General features: G+C 41.6%; 1 protein-coding gene across 1 annotated transcript in view; it reads left to right on the top strand.

Moving 5' to 3' along the window:
• Positions 1 to 19,192, top strand: part of LOC113007639 (SH3 domain-binding protein 4) — a 48,302-nt gene extending 29,110 nt beyond the window's left edge. The window contains exons 4-5 of the mRNA XM_026144366.2: positions 15,862 to 16,050; positions 16,466 to 19,192. Of these exons, the coding sequence (XP_026000151.2) occupies positions 15,862 to 16,050; positions 16,466 to 16,690 (414 nt within the window). The 3' untranslated portion in view covers positions 16,691 to 19,192. The remainder of the gene's footprint in view (positions 1 to 15,861; positions 16,051 to 16,465) is intronic.
• The last annotated feature ends 1,563 nt before the right edge of the window (positions 19,193 to 20,755 follow it).

The raw sequence follows: 20,755 nt of genomic DNA, 5'->3' as shown, positions 1-20,755 counted from the left end.
TCAAAGAGCAATACAGTGCATTCTAGTGTTTTTTTCCACAAGGTTTGTTTATATCAACAGGCAGGGACAAGCTTGACTTCTCTGTCGATACCTTGGGAGTACAGCTGGAGATTTATTTCAGCTGTCTCTGTGTGACTAACTGGAGTCTGTGATTTTTTTTCAGTCATTATGAAAAAAAATCTGTGTTATAATGCTGTAAAAATGTCTCATCTAAACAAAATAAGCATTTTCTTTCTCATAATAACACAGCCATAGATGGTAGATGTTTTAAAGGAAGTAAAGGGGAGACATGCTGTGGACTACATGAACATTTAGCATCCTAAACAGTGTAATAAATGGGGAGTGATTTCAGATTTATGGACAGCTCAGTTGGCAACAGAAAAATAAAGTGGCATTATGTTAAAAAAAAGAAAGAAAAGCATTTACACCATTAATGTACTTTCCCTTTACTTTGTCTACAAACCATTTATTTGTGGAGCAGTTTATACTCCACCAGTAGACGGTAAAAACACCATCATGAGGCAAACTCACAGGTTAAATCTCAACACACTTAAACTTGATGTTAATGGGGTGTGTTTATTATTATGCTCAATTTCACCCTTTTAGATGCTGCTTTGAGCTTTAGGGAAGTTTTAAATTCTAAAAAGTGCTAGACTGTTATTTCATTTAATACATCTTTTGTGGAATTGTTTCAGTGCGTAAATACAAATAGTGGTGTGAATATAGCTTCCATCGCACACGTAATAGTTTGGCCCTGCAGGACAGTCAGATGTGAGTTTTGTTGGTATGTAAAGAGAGTTTTGTTGTTGTTGTGGATAATGGAAATGATCCAAGTTATGTCTGTTGGATCTCAAACCTGCAGATGTTTCCTGCCTCATTGTTCCCAAACTAAACAGAAGATGCAGTTGTGGACTAGTAGGCGCCTGCAATCCATGCGACCCCATTGTCTTCCTTGACCCAGACCCTGCACATAGGACCAATTTGAACTTGTCTGAGGCAGGTGGATGATGTCTATGAACAGATTAATATTTTAACAGTAAAAATGAGCAACTATGAGAAATCACTCATCTTTGGAAAAGAGAGTTTATTACAGAGAAATGGCTCTTTCCAAAATAAAAGCTATACTATACGCTTCTTCTGGGCTATATTCTCAGCAGCATATTAAACATATCAGGTCCCCATAAGGAGAATCATGTGCTAACGGCTGTCTAAATGACTCGGGTAAAGTTTGTAGCATGCATGATTGTTGTTTTTGTCTGCTTCCACTTGTCTTTGCACTAGGATGATGTCGGCGTAAATGTGAAATCATATTCGTTGTGTTCCCACTAGTGCTGTCAGCATTAATCTGAAATGATGTTAACGCCACAACACGGCAAATCTCCGTTAACGAGCTACCGCGGATCGCCCCGTGCGTGGGGCTGGACGGCCAACACGTTAACGAGCTAACTGCGCTAACGCAGTAGTTCCCACCATGTAATTGAGCATTGCGTGGCACATCCGACATACTGTTTTACTTTTGTCCATGACGCGCTTACCTTCAGGGTCATACGTCACATGAAGACCAAAATAGTTCCAAAGGCCAGATCTGAATGCGGGTGGGGGAGGTTCAATTTGCCATGTTGCAATGAGCTTAGCTTCTGTCTTGCTAGCTTGCCCTGCGCTCAGTGGATCTGCGCTCGACAGTGCAGCCTAGGCGGAGTAGTCGAACGCAGATCCACTGAGCTCTCAACACAGACAGCAGTTGATAAAATAAATTCAAAATTTTGTATTGTTCGATACAAATGTGTACCGAACCGAAAGCACTGTATCGAGCGGTTCAATATCGATACGAGTATCTTTGCACCCCTAATATGTATATATATATATTTCGTTGGGGTGAAACCAAAAGGAAAGGCTAACCTAAGCACCCGGCATTTTACAAAAATCCTTGCACACCTTAAATGACTGACCCTCACAGTCTGAATTGGTGTCATTAGGAATGCTGGGAAGGTGAAAATCATGGTGGATCAATAAATTACCTATCTCTAAGCTGGTGAGCAATTTAGAAGGTGCTTTGAAGTGGAAAGATTTAGAAAATCTTAGACTTCAAGGATTACTGTATTCCCTTCAGAAGGACAGTAACAAAACCTATTCCAATGTAAGGGTTTGTTGGTAGGGAGGCTGGGCCATATCATACCGTTCATGGTAATACTGGTATAATGTTGAGTAATGATAAGAAAATGAAATATTGCGATAGAATATGGGTAAAACGTGCATGCGCAGTGCCTTTGTTTTCATGTGCAAATGGCGGAAAAAGCATGGCGGCGACGCAGAATGAGAAGGGCGAAAGCGGATCGTTGAATGAAACGGATGAACCAGAATTGGTTTGTAAAAATGCTGCAACTTCAGTGGTGTGGAACTGGGTTAGCTTTCGTCCGTCAGATACAGAACAAAGCACTATTTTTGGTAGAGCATGCTAGCGGGCCGTGGTTATTACCGTGTTTTTTGGAAAATACGGCACACTTAAAATCAATATTTAGATTTTTCTGAAAATAGACAGTGCCCCTTATAATCCCGTGTGCCTTATGTATGAATTCTGGTTGTGTTTACTGACCTCGAAACTATTTTATGTGGTACACGGTGCTCGAAAGTCTATCGTAGGCAGGAACCTCGCGGAGTGATACAACATAATATTACCGTATTTTTAAGTTTTGTGGATATTATACGTGGTTATGCTGAGGATATGTCGGCTAATTTCCACTGGAAATGCCTTTTGGTTAAACTGTCAGCAAGGAATTTGCATTTGCACTGTTAAATTTTTTATATAACTTTAATGCACGTAAAAAACAGCTGCTTGTTTAAGTGAAAATGCAGTGATTTTTTTTTGCACTGATAAAATTGTGGAGTTGTAAAGCATTTTGTCTAGTGTCAATTACACTGAACAAAAATATAAACGCAACACTTTTGTTTTTGCTCCCATTCCCCATGGGATGGACGTAGAGACCTAAAATTCATTCCAGATACACAATATAACCATCCCTCCCAAACAGTGGTCACAAATCAGTCCAAATGTGTGGTAGTGGGCACATCTGCTATATTGAGATAATCCATCCCACCTCACAGGTGTGCCACATCAGGATGCTGATCTGACATCATGAGTAGTGCACAGGTGTACCTCAGACTGCCCACAACAAAAGGCCACCCTGGAATGTGCAGTTTTGTCTCACAGCAAAATGCCACAGATGCCACAAGCAATGAGGGAGCGTGCAATTGGCATGCTGACAGCAGGAATGTCAACCAGATCTGTCGCCCGTGCATTGAGTGTTCATTTCTCAACCATAAGCCGTCTCCACAGGCGTTTCAGAGAATATGGCAGCACATCCAACCGGCCTCACAACCGCAGACCTCGTGTAACCACACCAGCCCAGGACCTCCACATCCAGCAGGTTCACCTCCAAGATCGTCTGAGACCAGCCACCCAGACAGCTGCTGGAACAATTGGTTTGCACAACCAAACAATTTCTGCACAAACTGTCAGAAACCGTCTCAGGGACGCTCAACTGCATGCCCGTCGTCCTCATCGGGGTCTTGACCTGACTCCAGCTCGTCGCCGTAACAGACTTGTGTGGGCAAATGCTCACATTCGATGGTGTCTGGCACGTTGGAGAGGTGTGCGCTTCACGGATGGATCATGGTTCACATTGTTCAGGGCAGATGGCAGCTGAGAATGTCCCAGTTCTTGCATGGCCAGCATACTCACCGGACATGTCACCCATTGAGCATGTTCGGGATGTGCTTGACCGGCGTATACGACAGCGTGTACCAGTTCCCACGAATATCCAACAACCTCGCACAGCCATTGAAGTGGAGTGGACCAACATTCCACAGGCCACAATTGACAATCTGATAGACTCCATGCGACGATGTGTTGCACTGCATGAGGCAAATGGTGGTCACACCAGATACTGACCGGTTCTGGGTCCCCAGACCCCCAATAGCACAAAAAACTGCACATTCCAGGGTGGCCTTTTGTTGTGGGCAGTCTGAGGTACACCTGTGCACTACTCATGATTATCTCAATATAGCAGATGTGCCCACTACCACACATTTGGACTGATTTGTGACCACTGTTTGGGAGGGATGGTTATATTGTGTATCTGGAATGAATTTTAGGTCTCTACATCCATCCCATGGGGAATGGGAGCAAAAACAAAAGTGTTGCGTTTATATTTTTGTTGAGTGTATATTGTCAGTTATATCGTTATCGCAAATTTTCAAATGTATATCGTAATAAATATTTTTGGTCATATTGCCCTGCTCTAGTAGGGTCCAGAGGTTATAATTGATCTGATGGGGGTTGTAGGAAAGATTTATTTAAGGCATAGACCGAGCAGGCTGACACATAAGAATAAACCTCCCTTTCCAGAGCAGACCATCAGAATGTTTGTTTAATAAAGTTTCTGGTTCAACTCACTCGAGGCTGGCATGCAAATCTCACAGCATTGAGCCCATTGGATTACTTGAGAGTGTATGGAGGAGGGAACATAAAGACAGTTGGGAGGGCCTCCTCCTATGTCTGGATCATGTTGTCTGGTCTTGGTTGACTGTGGCTTCATGTCAGTCTCTCCATGTTAGTTCACCCATATTTATGGGAGGAGCATCGGGACATTCTTTGGGAATCTGTGTCTGGTATTACATCCCTGGATTTCAAGCAATAGGTAAAAGGAAATTTAGAACACCCACAAACAGTCCCTACACAGCATGACAAGGACTCGACCTCTTAGAGCTGGGGTGTCAAGCTCCAGTCCTCGAAGGCCAGCATCCTGCTTGTTTTTAAGATATCCCTGCCCTACCTGCTGCTGGTTACCTGGATCAGGTGTGCTTTGCCAATAAGAAGGAACCAATGTTTCCACTCCCTCTGGGGCTAGCTTAATGGCAACATCGTTGTTCTTTTCAGATGAAGATAGACAGGATGTAGCTTACCATCTGAGCCAATGTTCTGGGAGATTGATTGAGTAAGGGAGGCATCTACATCAATAATCTAAAAACCTGGGGGAATAGACAGGTTTGGAAGTCTGTATCGGCTTCTGGAGACCAGAGAAAGGAGAGAGTTGGTGTGGTGAGCATAGCTAGAGGAGCCAGAGTTCTGCTGTTGTTCTGCTGCAGGAAAGCAGGGTAACTAACTGATAAGCAGGCGGGTAGGTTGATAATCAAAGTCCAATTCCAGTTTAGCTTGGAAGTCAGTTGTGAATTCTTCTTGGGGGCCACATGGGTATGAAGCACACACTAAGAGTTTCCTAAAGATGAAAACAGCGGGTATGTATTTGTGAAAAAACCAAAGCATGAAAAGAAGAGTCTAATGTTACAGCTACTGAAGCTGAACTTGCTGGGGAAGGTGGATGGGAGAAACCTGCCTTTAAAAGCACAGAAGTGTGATAAAGAATGGGCATGAGGTGTGTGCATCCAGCTGCTTCACAATCTTATTAACTTCCATGCACCAGGGCGGCAACCTGCACACACACGAGAACACTCTCCAGAGCAAGAGAGCGTGACACTAAGGGTTTTGTGACAAAGATATGTCGGGGGGAAAGATTGAGATGTAGAATGAAAAATGTCTGACACAGTGTAAAATCACAGATTTCTAACTTTTCTGATTTTTTTTCATGAAATCTGCAATTAGGTCCAAGTATAATCAAGTTTCTGTTAAAGGTTCTATAAGTGAGAATTAGAAGCCTGATATAATGTAGCGGCAGCTAGTTTTTTCCTATGAAAATATATACAGGAGCAGAGAATGAAGTCACTCTCCCTCTGTGTGTGTGTGTTGTAATCTGAGATTTTTTTATTATATGTTTTGGTAGCTAATCTGTGTGTGCATGTCGGTGCATGTGAGACCCTCCCTGTGAAACTGTTATGGAAAAGCAAAGAGAGAAAATGATGTGACGTGGTTTCATTTTCAGCTCAGTGTTGATTCTGCTGGTGTTTTCCTGTGCTTCACCCACAGCAGCAGGAAAACCTCAGCAGACGATTTCATAGTGTCGGGCTGGACACCAAATTCATTCAGTGTCATTTGGTTGCATTCTGTTCACGAAGAAATTAGATTAAAAAGGAATTTCAGCAGCTTGAGAGTTTCAGTCTTGTCATAAACTGTAGTTGTTTCTATTAATTTTTCATGCTTTGTTTCAAATTGTACAAAGCTATTATCAAGCAGCACTTCTTAATGTTCAATAAAATGCTGTAGATGCCATGCAAGCATTCAGATTTAATGTTTTGGGAGATACTACTGCTGTGAGCCTAAGAAAAAGAGCAGAAAAGTTGAATTTTGACATATAACCTAAATCATTTTATTTTTTAAAGTTGCAATGCTACTTTTCTAGGGCGTTGCAAGGGATTCACATACTTCAGACACATTAAGGTTTCCTGATAACAGTACACTTATATCAAAGAGCGAGACATCTCCCTCAGGGGTTAGTAGAGACCCACCCATGTCAAAAAATTGAACAATATTTATTGATGTTATAAGAAAATTACATGATTTCAACACTATGTTGCCCTAAACCGAGTGCTGTGTGATTGAGAAATTCTGGACAAGTTTTAACAGGCTCTCTCGGTCCTGCACTCCCCCTGAAGTTTCTTTTTAACTCACTCCATTCCTCTCCCCTTATCTGCTCATGGCCTGTTGTAACCTCAACATGATGTTTGGGCACGTTCAGGTTTTTACACTAAACTGTAAACCTGCCTGCTAGATGCTTACTCACTCGCCAACATTGATTTGCCTTTGCAGTAATAGTGTGCATTTTAATGGAAAATAGCTAAAGCAGTAGAAATATTAGGAAAATCTCTCTGCAGCTAAATCATAAAAGTCTGAGGGAATAAACTTGTAAATGTTTAATGTTTTTCTGACAAGTCAGTGTCATAACCTTTCTGTCTTTCTCTTCCACACAGAGGTGGAAACTGATTAAATCCAATTTTTATGATAATTTGCCAGCATTTGTGTTAGAAATATAAATGACAATGACAAAACATGTATTATTACAACTATTAAAATTCTTTTGCAAATGCAGTCATTTTATGTTATGACAAGGATTGGATGGTTAAAGGGAAATGTATAGACACCTAAGTCTATTACTTAAACACATTAACCTTACGTCTGAAAGACCCCTGGCTTGATTCCGAGGGGTACAAACAAACCCAGCCTGACTGGGTCTCACATTGCTGTAGTCCTAGTCCTTCTCCCAAGCCTGAGTAAAATGTGAGGAAGAGCAAAAACATGTGGCAAATCAACATGTGGATACATCCACTGTGGTGGCCTCTTGGGAAATAGGGGATCAGCTGAAAGTACCTTCTGTTGATGGTCATTTGCAGTAGTAATACAAGAGTAAATGTAACAGTGTTACATGCCGTTATCATCAGTGATCACTTTGAAGAAAGTAGTGGAGTGTGATGGACCTCCTGTGGTGCTCTTAAAATGGGTCTTTAAATGACTGAAAAGACCAACTCCACAGACTTTTTCAGTGTGGACACTGATGTGAGTGTGCTGTGGCTTTTCTGTGGCAGCTTGTTCATTTTCATTGAAAGAGTGAAAAAAAAAAATCTCCTTGCAACTTTGTGAGGTATTCCCAGTATGATGTGTAACATTTTTTGAGGTTTCTCCAGATATCCTCTGAGCATCATTTAAGTCTGATTAGGCTTTTGTGTTTCGATCTCTGTGGTTCCATCTCGATGGTGGCAGGTCAGTGCTGGCTTCCTCAGTAACACTGATGTTAGTTTTCTTTTCTTGTCAGTGGATATGCAGGACTTTCAAATGCATCTCTGATATTAGGATTCAGGGTTGCTCTGTGCCTGCTCAAAGTAATTGAGGTCTCTGGACCATATCAGTCTGGTCAAGATAAATGCCTCATAGATGAGTAGGGTACTTCCATACAAACTCAGGCAAATCTAAAAATGGAAAGAGTACAAAACTATTCAGAATCAGTTATAGTGAAGTGGCTTCAGTATATTTAACGAAGCCATGCAAAATGTTATTCTTAATACTGTAAAATTATAATGGCTGAAAAACATATTAAAGCTGTACAACCAAATAAGTTTTGAATTCAAGTAAAAAATTCAAGTATTGACAAAAATTCAAGTATCACAATATGGTAATATTATCGGTAATCTAGAGATTTTTTCAGGTCTTTTTTTTCTACATCCATTCACAGCAACATTGTCAAGAGATATATCATAGTTTCAATAACAAAAACATGACACTGGTTTCTATTACTGTTTGACATAGAGTAACAGAAACCAACGTCCGTACTGTGGTGTGAGAAATGATCAAAAAGTCGAAAATTTAAGTATTCTGATTCTGAATTTCATGGCTTATGAGAGCATGTGGGATAGGTGGTTGCTCAAAACAATTTATGGTATGCGAAAGGTCTTTGATGCCACACACATCTTCTAGCTTTCAATCCTTTCACACAGTACACAAAAATACTGAATTCCCACCACAATCAGTCCTTTATGATTTCATATGTTGGCCAGAGGGGCCGATGGCGCGATATGGCAGCCTCGCTTCTGTCAGTCTGCCCCAGGGCAGCTGTGGCTACAACCGTAGCTTGCCTCCACCAGTGTATGAATGTGAGAGTGAATGAATAGTGGTATTGTAAAGCGCTTTGGGTGCCTTGAAAAGCGCTATATAAATCCAATCCATTATTATTATTATTATGTCACTCATAATATTAATATTCTAAACATCCATCAGTCTCTATTGTTAACTAGTCCAGTGGGGATGAAGTCTGTCCCACCTGACTCTTGGTAAAAGGCCAAGTACAGCTTAGGTAAGTCCCCAAAAAGTCAAAGGACTAGATCAGGGGTCCCCAACTCCAGGCCTCGAGGGCCGGTGTCCTGCAGGTTTTAGATCTCACCCTGGGTCTACACACCTGAATCAAATGATTAGTTCATTAGTAGGCCTCTGGAGAACTGCAAGACATGTTGAGGAGGTAACGTAGCCATTTGAATCAGCTGTGTTGGATCACAGACACATCTAATAACTGCAGGACACCTGCCCTCAAGGCCTGGAGTTGGGGACCCCTGGACTAGATGAACCGTCTGCTGTGCAAGTAATCACTGATCAACCTGATCTCTGAAACTCTATGTAAAGCAACAAGGACTTTTGTAAAATAATTAAATTATGATGCATGTCAGTTTGAATGATTACTTTGCTTGCCCCCTGATTTCCAGACTTTGGAAGACCATGAGGGTTACGGTCACTTAGAGGTCATAGGATTAATCGTTTAAGCTCTAATTCTGACCCAACAACAGGAAAATCAAAAGAAAAGTTTCCATTGTTTCAACATAAAGCATCAAATACAAAGAGAATTTTGTATTGGCTCACTAAGTTTAGTATGTAATAAACACATTTCCTTCTGTCACCCTTAAAAAAAGACTGTGAGCTTTGCTCTTTCAGCTGAATGTCTTCTGTTCAGCACCAAAGAAACCCCACGTCCTGTTCTTCCTTTCAGTCAGATGCCGGTGTAGAAATTCCACAAGATCTTGAGGCGTGGGACCACATGGGGGGCGGGGGACCTCTGTTGTATCTCAGAGCTAAAAGGGGATTTTCATTTCAAAGCTCTCACTCAGTTCTGCAGCTGAACATCTGACCCCACTGAATTACTTGCAGTGAGATCAGTGGAGCAAATCGAGCTTGGGAATAATAATAACATCCTATTTCTGGAGGAAGGCTCTGAAAAATGGCGAGGCCCATTATATGCAATTTGCGCTCTGCTAGGCCATTTTTGTACACAGATCAATCTAGGGTTTTTTTCCCCCATCCCTGGCCTCCTTCCTCTTTTTTTTCCTCCCTCCACTTCCTCTTCCTCCCCCTCCTTCAGTGGTTGGGTGTGGTGAGTTGCTGCTTCTGGAATAACTGTCTGAACAACAGCTTGCTTACTCTCAGGAGATTCTGCCTTTTTGGGGGGAGTTACTTAAGAATTAGGAGAGTTCAGATGCAGGGTAAAAACCAGCAGCTGGGCTCTCCAATCTCTCCAATGTTTTAGTTTTTGAGGCTGATACCACTGCTCGCAAAGTGGTAAAGAGATGAGAAAGAACAGACAAGAAAGAAAGAAGTGTGCCAAAGATAGAGCACAGAGGCTGCAAATGGGTGAGGTGGAGGAAGTCAGATGGAAAATGAAGATGGGATAGAAAAATAATAAAGAGGAGATTGAAGTGGAGAGATTGACTGTCAGTTTTCTAGGTGAGGGGAAAAGAACTGCAACAGGACAATGGAAGAAACAAATCATTTATCAAAATTGTCATTGCTTTAGTTTGGTTGTTTTCTACAGGTCTAAAGGCACCCTCTCTCTCTCTCTGTGTTTGTGTGTGTGTTTTGGTGTGTAACAACAGACACCGAAACCACCCGCTTCGTTCGTTTCCACACCGCCGTTATCTCTGAAAATATGTCTGGAGGAATTTTCTTCTCATTTTGACAAGCAGATGATTTATGCAGCAGGGAGAGCTGCAGGGCTTCAGAGCACTGATTGCTGAGCTAGTGAAACAAACTCGGTGGCATTTAACAAACACACACACAAACATTCAGAGAGTCCTATAACACATAAAGCAGCTGACATTTTGGAAAAACGCAGCACAGTAGTTGATTCCTCTATAGAGGCAGAGTATTATCCCACTACATAGAAGCTTTTTAAATGGCAATAACGACAGTGTGCCCAGCTCGGCCTTCTGCAGTGCAATTATTAGTTTAGAATCAGACTCGGTGACTCGTGAGGGAGCCACGCTCTGTGATAAATACTTTACAACACGCCATCAAAAATTTACAGCAAGGAGAAGATTTCCAACCACCAAGACGCTCCAAAAAGAGACCAAAGTGCGGATCCACAGAACATCTTCTTTAAACTCAAACAGTGAAATAGACCTCATTACTGCAGGGAAAAAACATTCATAGAACCTGTACTGTGTCTGGAGCTGCTCCAGCATTACAGATCACATGTAAGATAGGGTTTGTAGCATGTTTACTTAAAATGCTGGTTTTTGGCTTACCAACATAAAACTTTGAAGCAGCAACATTCAAGTTTTACTTAAAATAACACTTAAAGTTTAAAATGTAAAGCAGAAAATCCTCACAGACTGAAGGATTACTGACCACTCAGTCCATTATAGGCATGATAATGCCTGTAATGGACCGGGTGGTCATTATAAGGACCATTGCTACAGCCGACAGTTATTACACCACTGTGCTACTACTCTAGAAAAGTGTGATAAGGTCTATCAGGTGGCCAGTAACCTGTCTAGTGTTAGATTAAGGGTTTTATTGTAATGCTGGAGCAGCTCCAGACACAGTTTTATTGGGTTTTATTGTTTTAGCAACATGCTAAATAGGCACATTTTCAGAAACTAGAAGATGTTGCATTTTGAATTAAGTTTCGGACTTTTAAAAAGGGGTGGTTGTTAAAGAAACCCTACCTCCAACCCTAACACATACTGGGTCGCCAATGGTAAGGAAGGTAGCACCAGCAGGTAGGCTGCTTCAGTCATTCACATTCAGTTCAGATGCCCCTGTGGAACAGCAAGTGATTAGCTCACTCAGCATTGCTTTGTAGCTGATATGTGGTTGCTAGGGGACAATCCAGACATACAGTAAGCAGCCTAGGTAACCCCCTAATCTATATACCAACCTTTCATATGTCAATCAGCAGTATCCTTTACTCTTGTTGGTAGTTGCTTCAATTACTTGACTTCAAGCTATGAAAACATTAATTCTGGAGCCGCCCACTTTGCGCTGACAGCAGTTATTTCATTCCCTGAAGTTGCGAAAGCCTCTTTTCCATTAGTACCTACTCGACTCGGATCGACTGGTTTTCCATTACAACCCAGGAGTACCTTGTTTGCATGCTTGTCTGTGCGTCCCGCGACACAATAAATGTGCAAGATGAACGCTACAACAAAGGTGGATATCGAAGCGAATATATACCTGCTGCTCAGTCTGTTGCTTTTCGTCAGACTCAGGGACCACAGCGTTGTTTTTTGTAGCCATTTCCCTTGTCGAGTTTCAAAATTGGTTTTCGTCAACGAGACGCTCTCATGACTCATCGAGTGACACTACTGACCAGCAGAGATGGGCAGTAACGCGTTACTTGTAACGTGTTACTGTAATCTGATTACTTTTTTCAAGTAACGAGTAAAGTAAGGGATTACTATTGCAAAAACTGTAATTAGATTACCGTTACTTTCCCGTAGGAACGCTGCGTTACTGCGTTACTAAAACCGTGATTTTTTTGCGAGAATGTCTCATGACAGTGACGTAAGCGAGTGCGCCGTTAGTGACAACAGCTGTGTGCAGATCAACAATGGATCACATATCGATTGTGGGAGAGAGTATGAGCGTGCAGCGTTTAAAGCGTGGAAGTACTGACCTTACTTTGAGTTTGATTCCATAAAAAGTGCGCAACGACGTAATGGGAAACTCACAGAGAAACTCGCGGATTCTTCAACTGACCGCGGCACACCTGCACCAGGGTAAACCTCCGCCTACCGCAGTCCTGCTTTACAGGTGAAAATAGAGCAACAGGACCGCTGAGTCTTTGACTTTATTTATTTTCTGCTGTGTTTTACGTGCATCTATTTGAAAGAGTGAGTGTAAACACAAAATTTTTTTTATTTTATGTGCTGGAATGTGCAGAAAATAGGTTTAAATGTTAAACTAATTTATTCAAGTCAGAGAATGTTGCATATAATTAAATTTTTGCTTGATGCATAAAGTTAAAAGATTAAAACTGATAAAACAAGTTAAAAAAAGAGACTTTTCCATTTGATTACATTTTGTATGATTGATTATGTAGAAAAAGTAGAATTGGGCTGAAAGATCTATCGCTTTATCACCTATTCAGGTTGTAAATCGTGTTTTTAAAAAGTAACTAAGTAACTAAGTAATTAATTACTTTTGAAAATAAGTAATCAGTAAAGTAACGGGATTACTTTTTGGGGGAAGTAATCAGTAATTAGTTACTGATTACTTTTTCAAGTAATTTGACCAACACTGCTGACCAGCCAATCAGTGCCATGCAGTCTGATGACGTCAGAATTTAGTACCTATTTGGATTGCTTGGAACCCTAGCTGAGCAGGTACTAAAAACGACCTCGTCCCAGGTACTGTGACCTAATGGAAAACCCTGAAAACCGTGGCGAGTTGATCTGAGTAGGTTCTAATTGAAAAGGGGCTTAAATGTCGCTGACTTGTATGGTGTGTGGTCACCACGTCACTGCATCAAGTCATCCTGTGTGAGCGCCCCTTTAACCCTTTCTCCACAAGTAAAGTCATTTTCTTATTAGCCATTGCTGTGTAGCTTATATTTGGTAATAAAGTGACTGTTGGTGACCCTGTTGTACTGGTAGTTGCTTCAAGCTTGCAACCTCAAAGCTGAGATTCGTCTAACTTGTGAGCCTTCATTGGAATTCCTCGGTCCCTGGTCACCGCATGGCTGTGTGCTCTGCGGCAGGACACAGGGTGGTGTGTTAGCTCATTGTTCTTGGTTTTTGTGCTGTTGCATTTTTATCTTTTTAGTGACCACTCACTTCTTTTTATATTTATTGTGTCATGTGTTTATTTTCTGTTCTTGTGTGCTTTCATAAAGTTCCTTGTCCAGAGTGGGAATGCTTATTCTCTTTTATTGGAAATACGTTAAAAAGTTAAACATTAAAATACCAGTATACAGCAAAATAATAACATCTCAGTTAAACTCGCCTTGTTAATAAAATTAAAAACTCTGAACCTACGAAATACAATAAATATGTGTTTATTTTCCTAATGTTTGCTGGACTTTGTCAGTCCAACAGTTTCTGCCTCAGTAAACAAATTCTAATATTGTTAGAGACTTAAAGTTGTGTTGAGACAGGAAGTGTTCTCCTTTATTTTGGCAGGAATTTCCTGTTGTTATCTAGCAAGGAAACAGGTGCTTGTATTGCTAAAATCCTCTTCCCCTTAACATTCACAAAGATATCCAGAAAAATACCAAACAAACATTGCGTGATTCTGTCTGTCACTCAAAGTCCAAATCAAACTTTAGCTGCAGATTTTGTCCAGAAGTGTCTGATCGACTCAGTTTGCTTCTCTGTCTTTGATGTAATGTGGCGACAGATCAGCAGAACAGCAGAACAGCAAAACGCCGTCTGATTGGCCCCCAGCTGCCGCTATCTCATCCTCTGGTCTTCTCTCAGAGCGAGAGAGGCTGCTGGAGCATGACATCTGCATTCCTTACCCCCTCCCCCAGTCTCCCGTCTCCCCCCCCCCCCCCCCCCCCCCCAATATCCTGTCGTTCCACACATTCCTGCACATCCAGCTGAGGTCCAAAGTGGAGCTTTAAACTCACCTACGCTCTGTTGAGCCTGCAAGTCAAAGGCTGCATCCGAGTGTGTGCTGACACTTCTGTCTTTGTGAGAATAGAATAGAAAGTTTTCGTTCCTCATTTGGTGATATAGTCTGAAACAGTTTCCATGCATTTCTATCAAAAAGAGATCAGTGTTGTTGGCACAAACCTGGAACCAGCACGGCAACATCAAACTGTTGGGCCTAAAGTTAATATCAGTGCTGTTGGGCCCTCTAGCTTCTGTAAAGGGCAGGATTCAGACTTAGTTCTTAACTTGCACTGCTTGAAGATTAGCACTCCAGGTGTAAAACCCCCCCCCCCCCCCCCCATGTGGCGACCACATGCCACACTGCTGAGAGCGGCCCGGGTTCGAGTCCAACCCGTGGCCTTCTACCACATGTCTTCCCCTGCTTTCCTGACCCTTCTTCACTGTATCTATCAAAATAAAGCTGAAAAAACACTTTGCAACTCATTTTATGAAAATTTCTCCATAAATGGATATAAGCCTCTAGAATACACTGTCTTCACAAGTGTACTCATAAAGTCAGCACACATTAGTGGAAATGCACTTATTTGCATGAGATTCATTTGGATTTGCAAATCTGCTCTGACGTGCTGCAGGTCCTCTCCGCCGTAGGAACACAGCGAGTCTCCGCAGTCTTTAGTTTTCCCACAATCACCAGTCATCTGGGCAGAATTGACAGAGACAGAGAGGTTGCAGGGGCTGATGGGAGGGGCCGGGCTCCTGTCCAAACCAGTTAAATTCAAACAAACAGGAGTCACTTTAGCATCATGCATTTTTCTTTCCTAGTTTGTATTCTCTCTGTCCTCAGTTGTCCTATTTTTGGTTAGAAGAAAGTCAGATAATTACTGTTCATTTAGACCCAACTACATCATGAACGTGGTAAAACACCAGAGACATTTTTGACCAGACTGGGGAATTTTGTAAGAAAATGTTGGGACACTTTGGACATCAGACATTGTTGTGTACTGGATCTCATATTGGATCCTGTGTGTATCAGTGTTGAGCTGCTGCATTCCTCATGTCATAAATATGCTACTGAAGCAACACAGGGTTCTTACTTCTACATCCAACACGAAGTTCGTAAAAATTGCACAAAGCTGAGATTTGCAGTGGTTTAGAGAGGCCAGCTGTGGAAAAAACTGAAACCTCTAGATGTGCATTTATTTATTAATTGTATCTTTGTAAAGGGTGACTTCTGTCTGGCGTCTGGTCACTTTGCACCTTAAACAGACTTTTTGTGAACACACTGTATGTATGTTCATGTTGTGTGTATTATTGTAGGGTCTACCTTACAATATAAAGCGCCTTAAGGCAACTGTTGTTGTGATTTGGCACTATATAAATAAAATTGAATTGAATTGAAATGAAATGAAATGAAACACTGATTCCAAACCAGAATTCTTCAGAATCAGGAATTGATTCTGAATCGACCTCCATCACTCAAAGGTGAATAATTTATTTAGAACCCACATCTGAAATCTTCTCCCTCTCCTTTCTCTGCAGGCCCTGTTGAAGATGGACTGTCAGGGTCTTGTAGCCCGACTGGTGATGGACTTTGTCCTGCTCACCACTGCCGTGGAGGTAGCCGGCCGCTGGAGGGAGATGGCCGAGAGGCTCGTCAAGATTTCGCGCCAACAAATGGATGCTTACGAGGCACCACACCGTGACAAGAACGGGGTGGTGGACAGCGAGGTATGCGTGTCCTAACATCCCAAAAAAAGATTTCACACAACAACAACTTCAGTTGCAACTGGCAAAAACAACAAATCCATTCTGTACAAGCCTGATCAGCTTTATTATGTTTTAGGACTGAACATTCAGTTATTTGCTTGTCTGTTTGAATCTGTAACATTAAGACATTCATGTTTCTCAGAGGATGAAATCAGCTGACCTAAGCAGCTGAAGGTGTAGGTGATTCCTGACCTGATTATTGTGTTTTAAAGGAACAGTGACACATCTTGAGAAATACAAATGTTTCACTTTTCCCTTCTGTCAAAATCACAAGTGGACCGAGTGCATCTGTATCATTCTGTCAGCCGGTGACAGTTTTCCGACATGTCAGTGTCACAGGAGATCATGACACGTTTGTTTCTCTCCTTGTCTGCAGGCCATGTGGAAGCCGGCATACGACTTCCTGGTCACGTGGGCAGCTCAGATTGGCGATAGCTACAGGGATGTGATCCAAGAGCTTCACATGGGCCTGGACAAGATGAAGAACCCCATCACCAAACGCTGGAAGCACCTGACCGGCACGCTCATCCTGGTCAACTGCTTGGATGTCCTGCGGAGCTCCGCCTTCAGCCCCTCTGCTCAGGATGACTATGCCATCTGAACCCAAGCATTGCCCCACACCAGCACACCTTGCTCTTCAGGAGCAATTTTTTTTTTTTGAAATTGCAACGTTTGAAATGCTGCATATCAGCTGTTTGCTCACTCTGAATGCCACTACTGCTGTCGTTCCTGCAGCGTTGCCTTCAGCTCTTCGTGCCCAGGGCAACATCACCAGACAGGCCCCATGTCCCCAGCAAACAATACAGTGCTCTATGGAGCTTGCAGTATTCACAGAGACTCTTTTAATAGCTTCAGTCTTGCACAGTTATGTATTTTTGTAGTCTTATTATGGCACAGCAGTTTTTTAAGCAACCATTTGGTTAAGATCTGTGGATTGAATGCCAAGACAGACATTTTTATTAAGAAAAGACATTTTTAGATATTGTATCCTCGTATCCTCACGTGTCAGATCTGTTCTATTTATTTATACATTAAGAAGAAGAAGCATCACCTTTGGTCTGTCTTCAGCTTCTCCCTCACTGCAGTCCTTCAAATTTCAGTGATCCAAATATTTTGGTGTCCTCTATTTTCGAAGATCTGAGACTGAAGATTCTACACTCAGTTTTACACTGAAACGCGCAGTGTTTTTGTAGAACATGAATCAATGGATTTATTAGATTTAAACTGATAATTTAGTTTCAGCAAAATTTAAAACCCTTGTGTCAGTTTTAAATCATCTTTTGAGTTTTGGCCTCCTAAAAAATGTTATATTGTTTTCTGATTAAATTTATTGTAACAAACTTGACCTTCTAAACATCAATTGATAAATCACCCTCGACCTGAGCCATACTCACTTTGTTCTAGTTCACTCAACTTGTCCCAACCTTTCCAAAACTCAGAATGTCAGACATGGACATCCACAGTCCATGTTTGACTTAGAATGCACTCCCGTTAGGCAATTTGAGCATGCTTAACCCGCCACAGTCCAGTTTGTGTGAGGAGTGTGAATGCATCGTGCCCGCCTGTGGGAGAGAAAGGTCTCTCAAAGAGTCCTGAATTAAAATCTGTGCAAAAATTGTGCAGCAGACAAGATGGTAGTAGAAGTCAAACTGTGGCGGGCTGTTTAAAACATTATTTTCGGACAGAATCAGACAGAATCATTTTTTAAATCAAGTGGGTAGTGTAGTGTTTATTCCCTGCAGATCATTGAAATCTAAGTTAATTTAGATAATCCACTCAAATCTTATGGATCACCACAGCAGGTCTTTTGCCTCTATCTCACCCAAATAAGTGCCTGGAGGCATTTCAAATGAATTGTTAAGTTATGAGACTCTCTTTTAAAGGAACTTTGACAGGATGCATGTGACTTGCATCTGAAAATCTCTGTTTCAGAGTGGACCTCATTTAATTTCAAGTAGCATTTCGTGAGTTCATACATGGCCTTTCTGCAGCCCCTCAGTTCCTCCTCTGTCTGAAACAAGCTACTTTTGCTCTCTGTTCACCTCTTTAAGCCAACTTTCCTCTGATTGGCTGCCCCTCATAAAGAAAGCATGAACAGCAGATAGGTGGAGCTTCTATCCTCATAGCCTGAGATGTGAGCATATGACATTAAAAAAGCACCAAAAGTAAAAATAAAATGTCTGAAAGAGTATTTAGAGTAGCATGACGCCTGAGCTTTTGACACACAGGGATTCCTTCTACATATGCTGACCTCATTATCTGAAACCTTGGCCGTGTTCATTGTTAGTAACGACCACTTTCAAAGAAAAAAAAGGGAATAGTATAATTGGTTCACCTTAAATAACTGCTAGGTTTGTGAGAGCAAACTTTGTAACTTTGCTCCAGAATGACTCAAAACAGAATAAATTTAATGAGCTGCATTGCATTGTGCTTTGGGAGAGTGCTTTTGTTCTACTAAACGGTAGTATCATGATGAAGTGTGTGGTTCTGCAAGTGGGGTTTAGATGCTAATTTTATTTCAGGATAAAGTAAAGTTGAGGAGAAGAGCACTGGCGAAATTATGGGGAGAAAAGTGAAGCATGTTTAGCCCTAAAAGCACAAAGTAGAGAGATGGAAGGGGGACAGTGGAGATGGGGCATGATTCACTGTGTCCTGCGTAATGCGGACCTTAAACTGACTGGCTGAAATATGGGTCACAGTAAACTAAACAATCAAGAACACTGACTGAGTGTCCATTGGTCCATCAAGGATTTATGTCTTGATTAACGATTACCTTGAGCCTGTACCTCCATATAGTAACCAAACTCGCACCTCTTAGTTCTGAACTCTCTCATCTTTGTTATGCAAAATCTGTTTTTTTTTTCTTTCTGTGTTTTTTATAAAGCTTGCCAAAAATAAGTAGAGCTCCACACAAATAACCATGTACAATGTTGAGACCACTGTTGTAATGACACTGTCTATCAAAGCTTCTCTAGCTTTCGTCCCAGTGCTGCATACTGTATAATGTGCTAGTGACACAGCCAGTGTTGAGTTGAAAACCTTTTTTGTGACTGCATACTTTTACGGAAGAGACTCTAAATAAAATGTAAATATTTGTACACGACATTCGTGAGAATTGACTTGCTGCTGGCTGCGCAAACAACCCCCTCACCCCCACCACCATCACCAACAAACGGCACCACAGTCAGGAAACTCCTTATCTGAAGCATGGGAGACAGGCCGTCATGTTTCAGGTGTTATCAGTGCTCTGTTTGTGGAAAAAAAAACAATGGCTGAGAAAGTGTGCAGTTGAAGGTGGTGGGGATGCAGGAGAGATTCTGGGTAGTTTCTGGCTATACATTGCAAGACCAAGAGAAACTAGAAGGGAGGCTCAGGTAGCATGAAAAAGGGTCGATGATATGTACCAGTCCCTGTTCTCATTGTTGAACTGCTCTCATTATACTGTCCATTTTCTTAAAGATGGAGGCTGGAGGTTCTTGATCACGTGCATAGAGCAAATCACCAGTGTAGATGACCAGGAAGGCTTTTATAGTTTCCACAACTGCAAATTTACTGGGGTCCACTTGGGTCAGTATGAAATTAATTTTGTCATCAGTTGATGAGTGAGTTTTAGCAGCCATCTGTGAAAAGACCATAGTCTGCAGTGACATGCCCGTCTTGGTAATCAAGTGTAGTCCCCACCAAATAAAAGACTATCTGGACTGAGGATTTTAACTAGAGACTTTAAAGGAGAGGCATATAGAACTCAAAAATTCCTCAACATAAATGTACTGGAGAATACTGCAATTTTGGAACGGACGGCACAGACTTTATAAGTATAACTTCCTGGAAAGTTACTTTGGTGGTAAAGGTAAAGTTTTTTGATTTTTCTGCCTTTTGCTGTTTTACGTCTCTTTGACATCTGAAACTTAAGCTCATTTTGATAAACTGCTCAGTCTTCCAAGAATGGTAAGATTCTTGTCTTGAAGAAAACTGACAGGCCTGACAGCATGTGTGCAAAAAGTTGGGAGAAGATGGCTAATGCTAAAATGGTGCATGGCAAAGCTAAGTTCTCAGTCAGTCAGGCCTAGATCTTTGTGTTACCAATCTCATTCAGCGACAGCACACAACCTCCAAAACCACTTGCAAACCAGTTGGAGGAATGCAGTTTTTCCCCCCTAGCAACTCGTGGTGAATATGGGGAGTGTCACTGATCGGTGCATGACTCAATTAGCAATTAATTTCATAGCAACCATCAGCAACCACTACATCTGTTCAGGCAATACTTAATTTTGCCTTGCAACTGGTGGTAGCGAGGCAGTTGCCAACCAGTCTCTAGGCCTGTGTGATTGGGCTTAAAGAGTCTCTTGGAAACTGGCATCTCCTTTGAGAGAAACTTTATGGACTTTAACCCAGAAACAGCAAGAGTGATTGTGCCAAGGTGTTTGATCAATTCTGTGAATTGGTGACAAAGAAATTGCAGCTGCCTTGCTAGACCCAGATGCCATAAATGTGCTGTCAAAAATATAATGTTATGCAGAATATTAGACAGAAATAAAGCAGTGCCTTTTAGTTTTAGTTTCAAAGCACATCATGTGCCTTGGGCACTATACTTTTCTAGACAACCAGCTTCTGTGTCTCCAAAATTCACAGGTCATATGTTACTAATCACTTGTCATATATAGTA

This window comes from Astatotilapia calliptera, chromosome 16 (assembly GCF_964374335.1).
Source record: "Astatotilapia calliptera chromosome 16, fAstCal68.1, whole genome shotgun sequence".
In the NCBI taxonomy this organism is placed as follows: domain Eukaryota; kingdom Metazoa; phylum Chordata; class Actinopteri; order Cichliformes; family Cichlidae; genus Astatotilapia; species Astatotilapia calliptera.
Note: the sequence above shows the minus strand (reverse complement) of the source record. Positions and strands in the feature narration are given on the sequence as shown.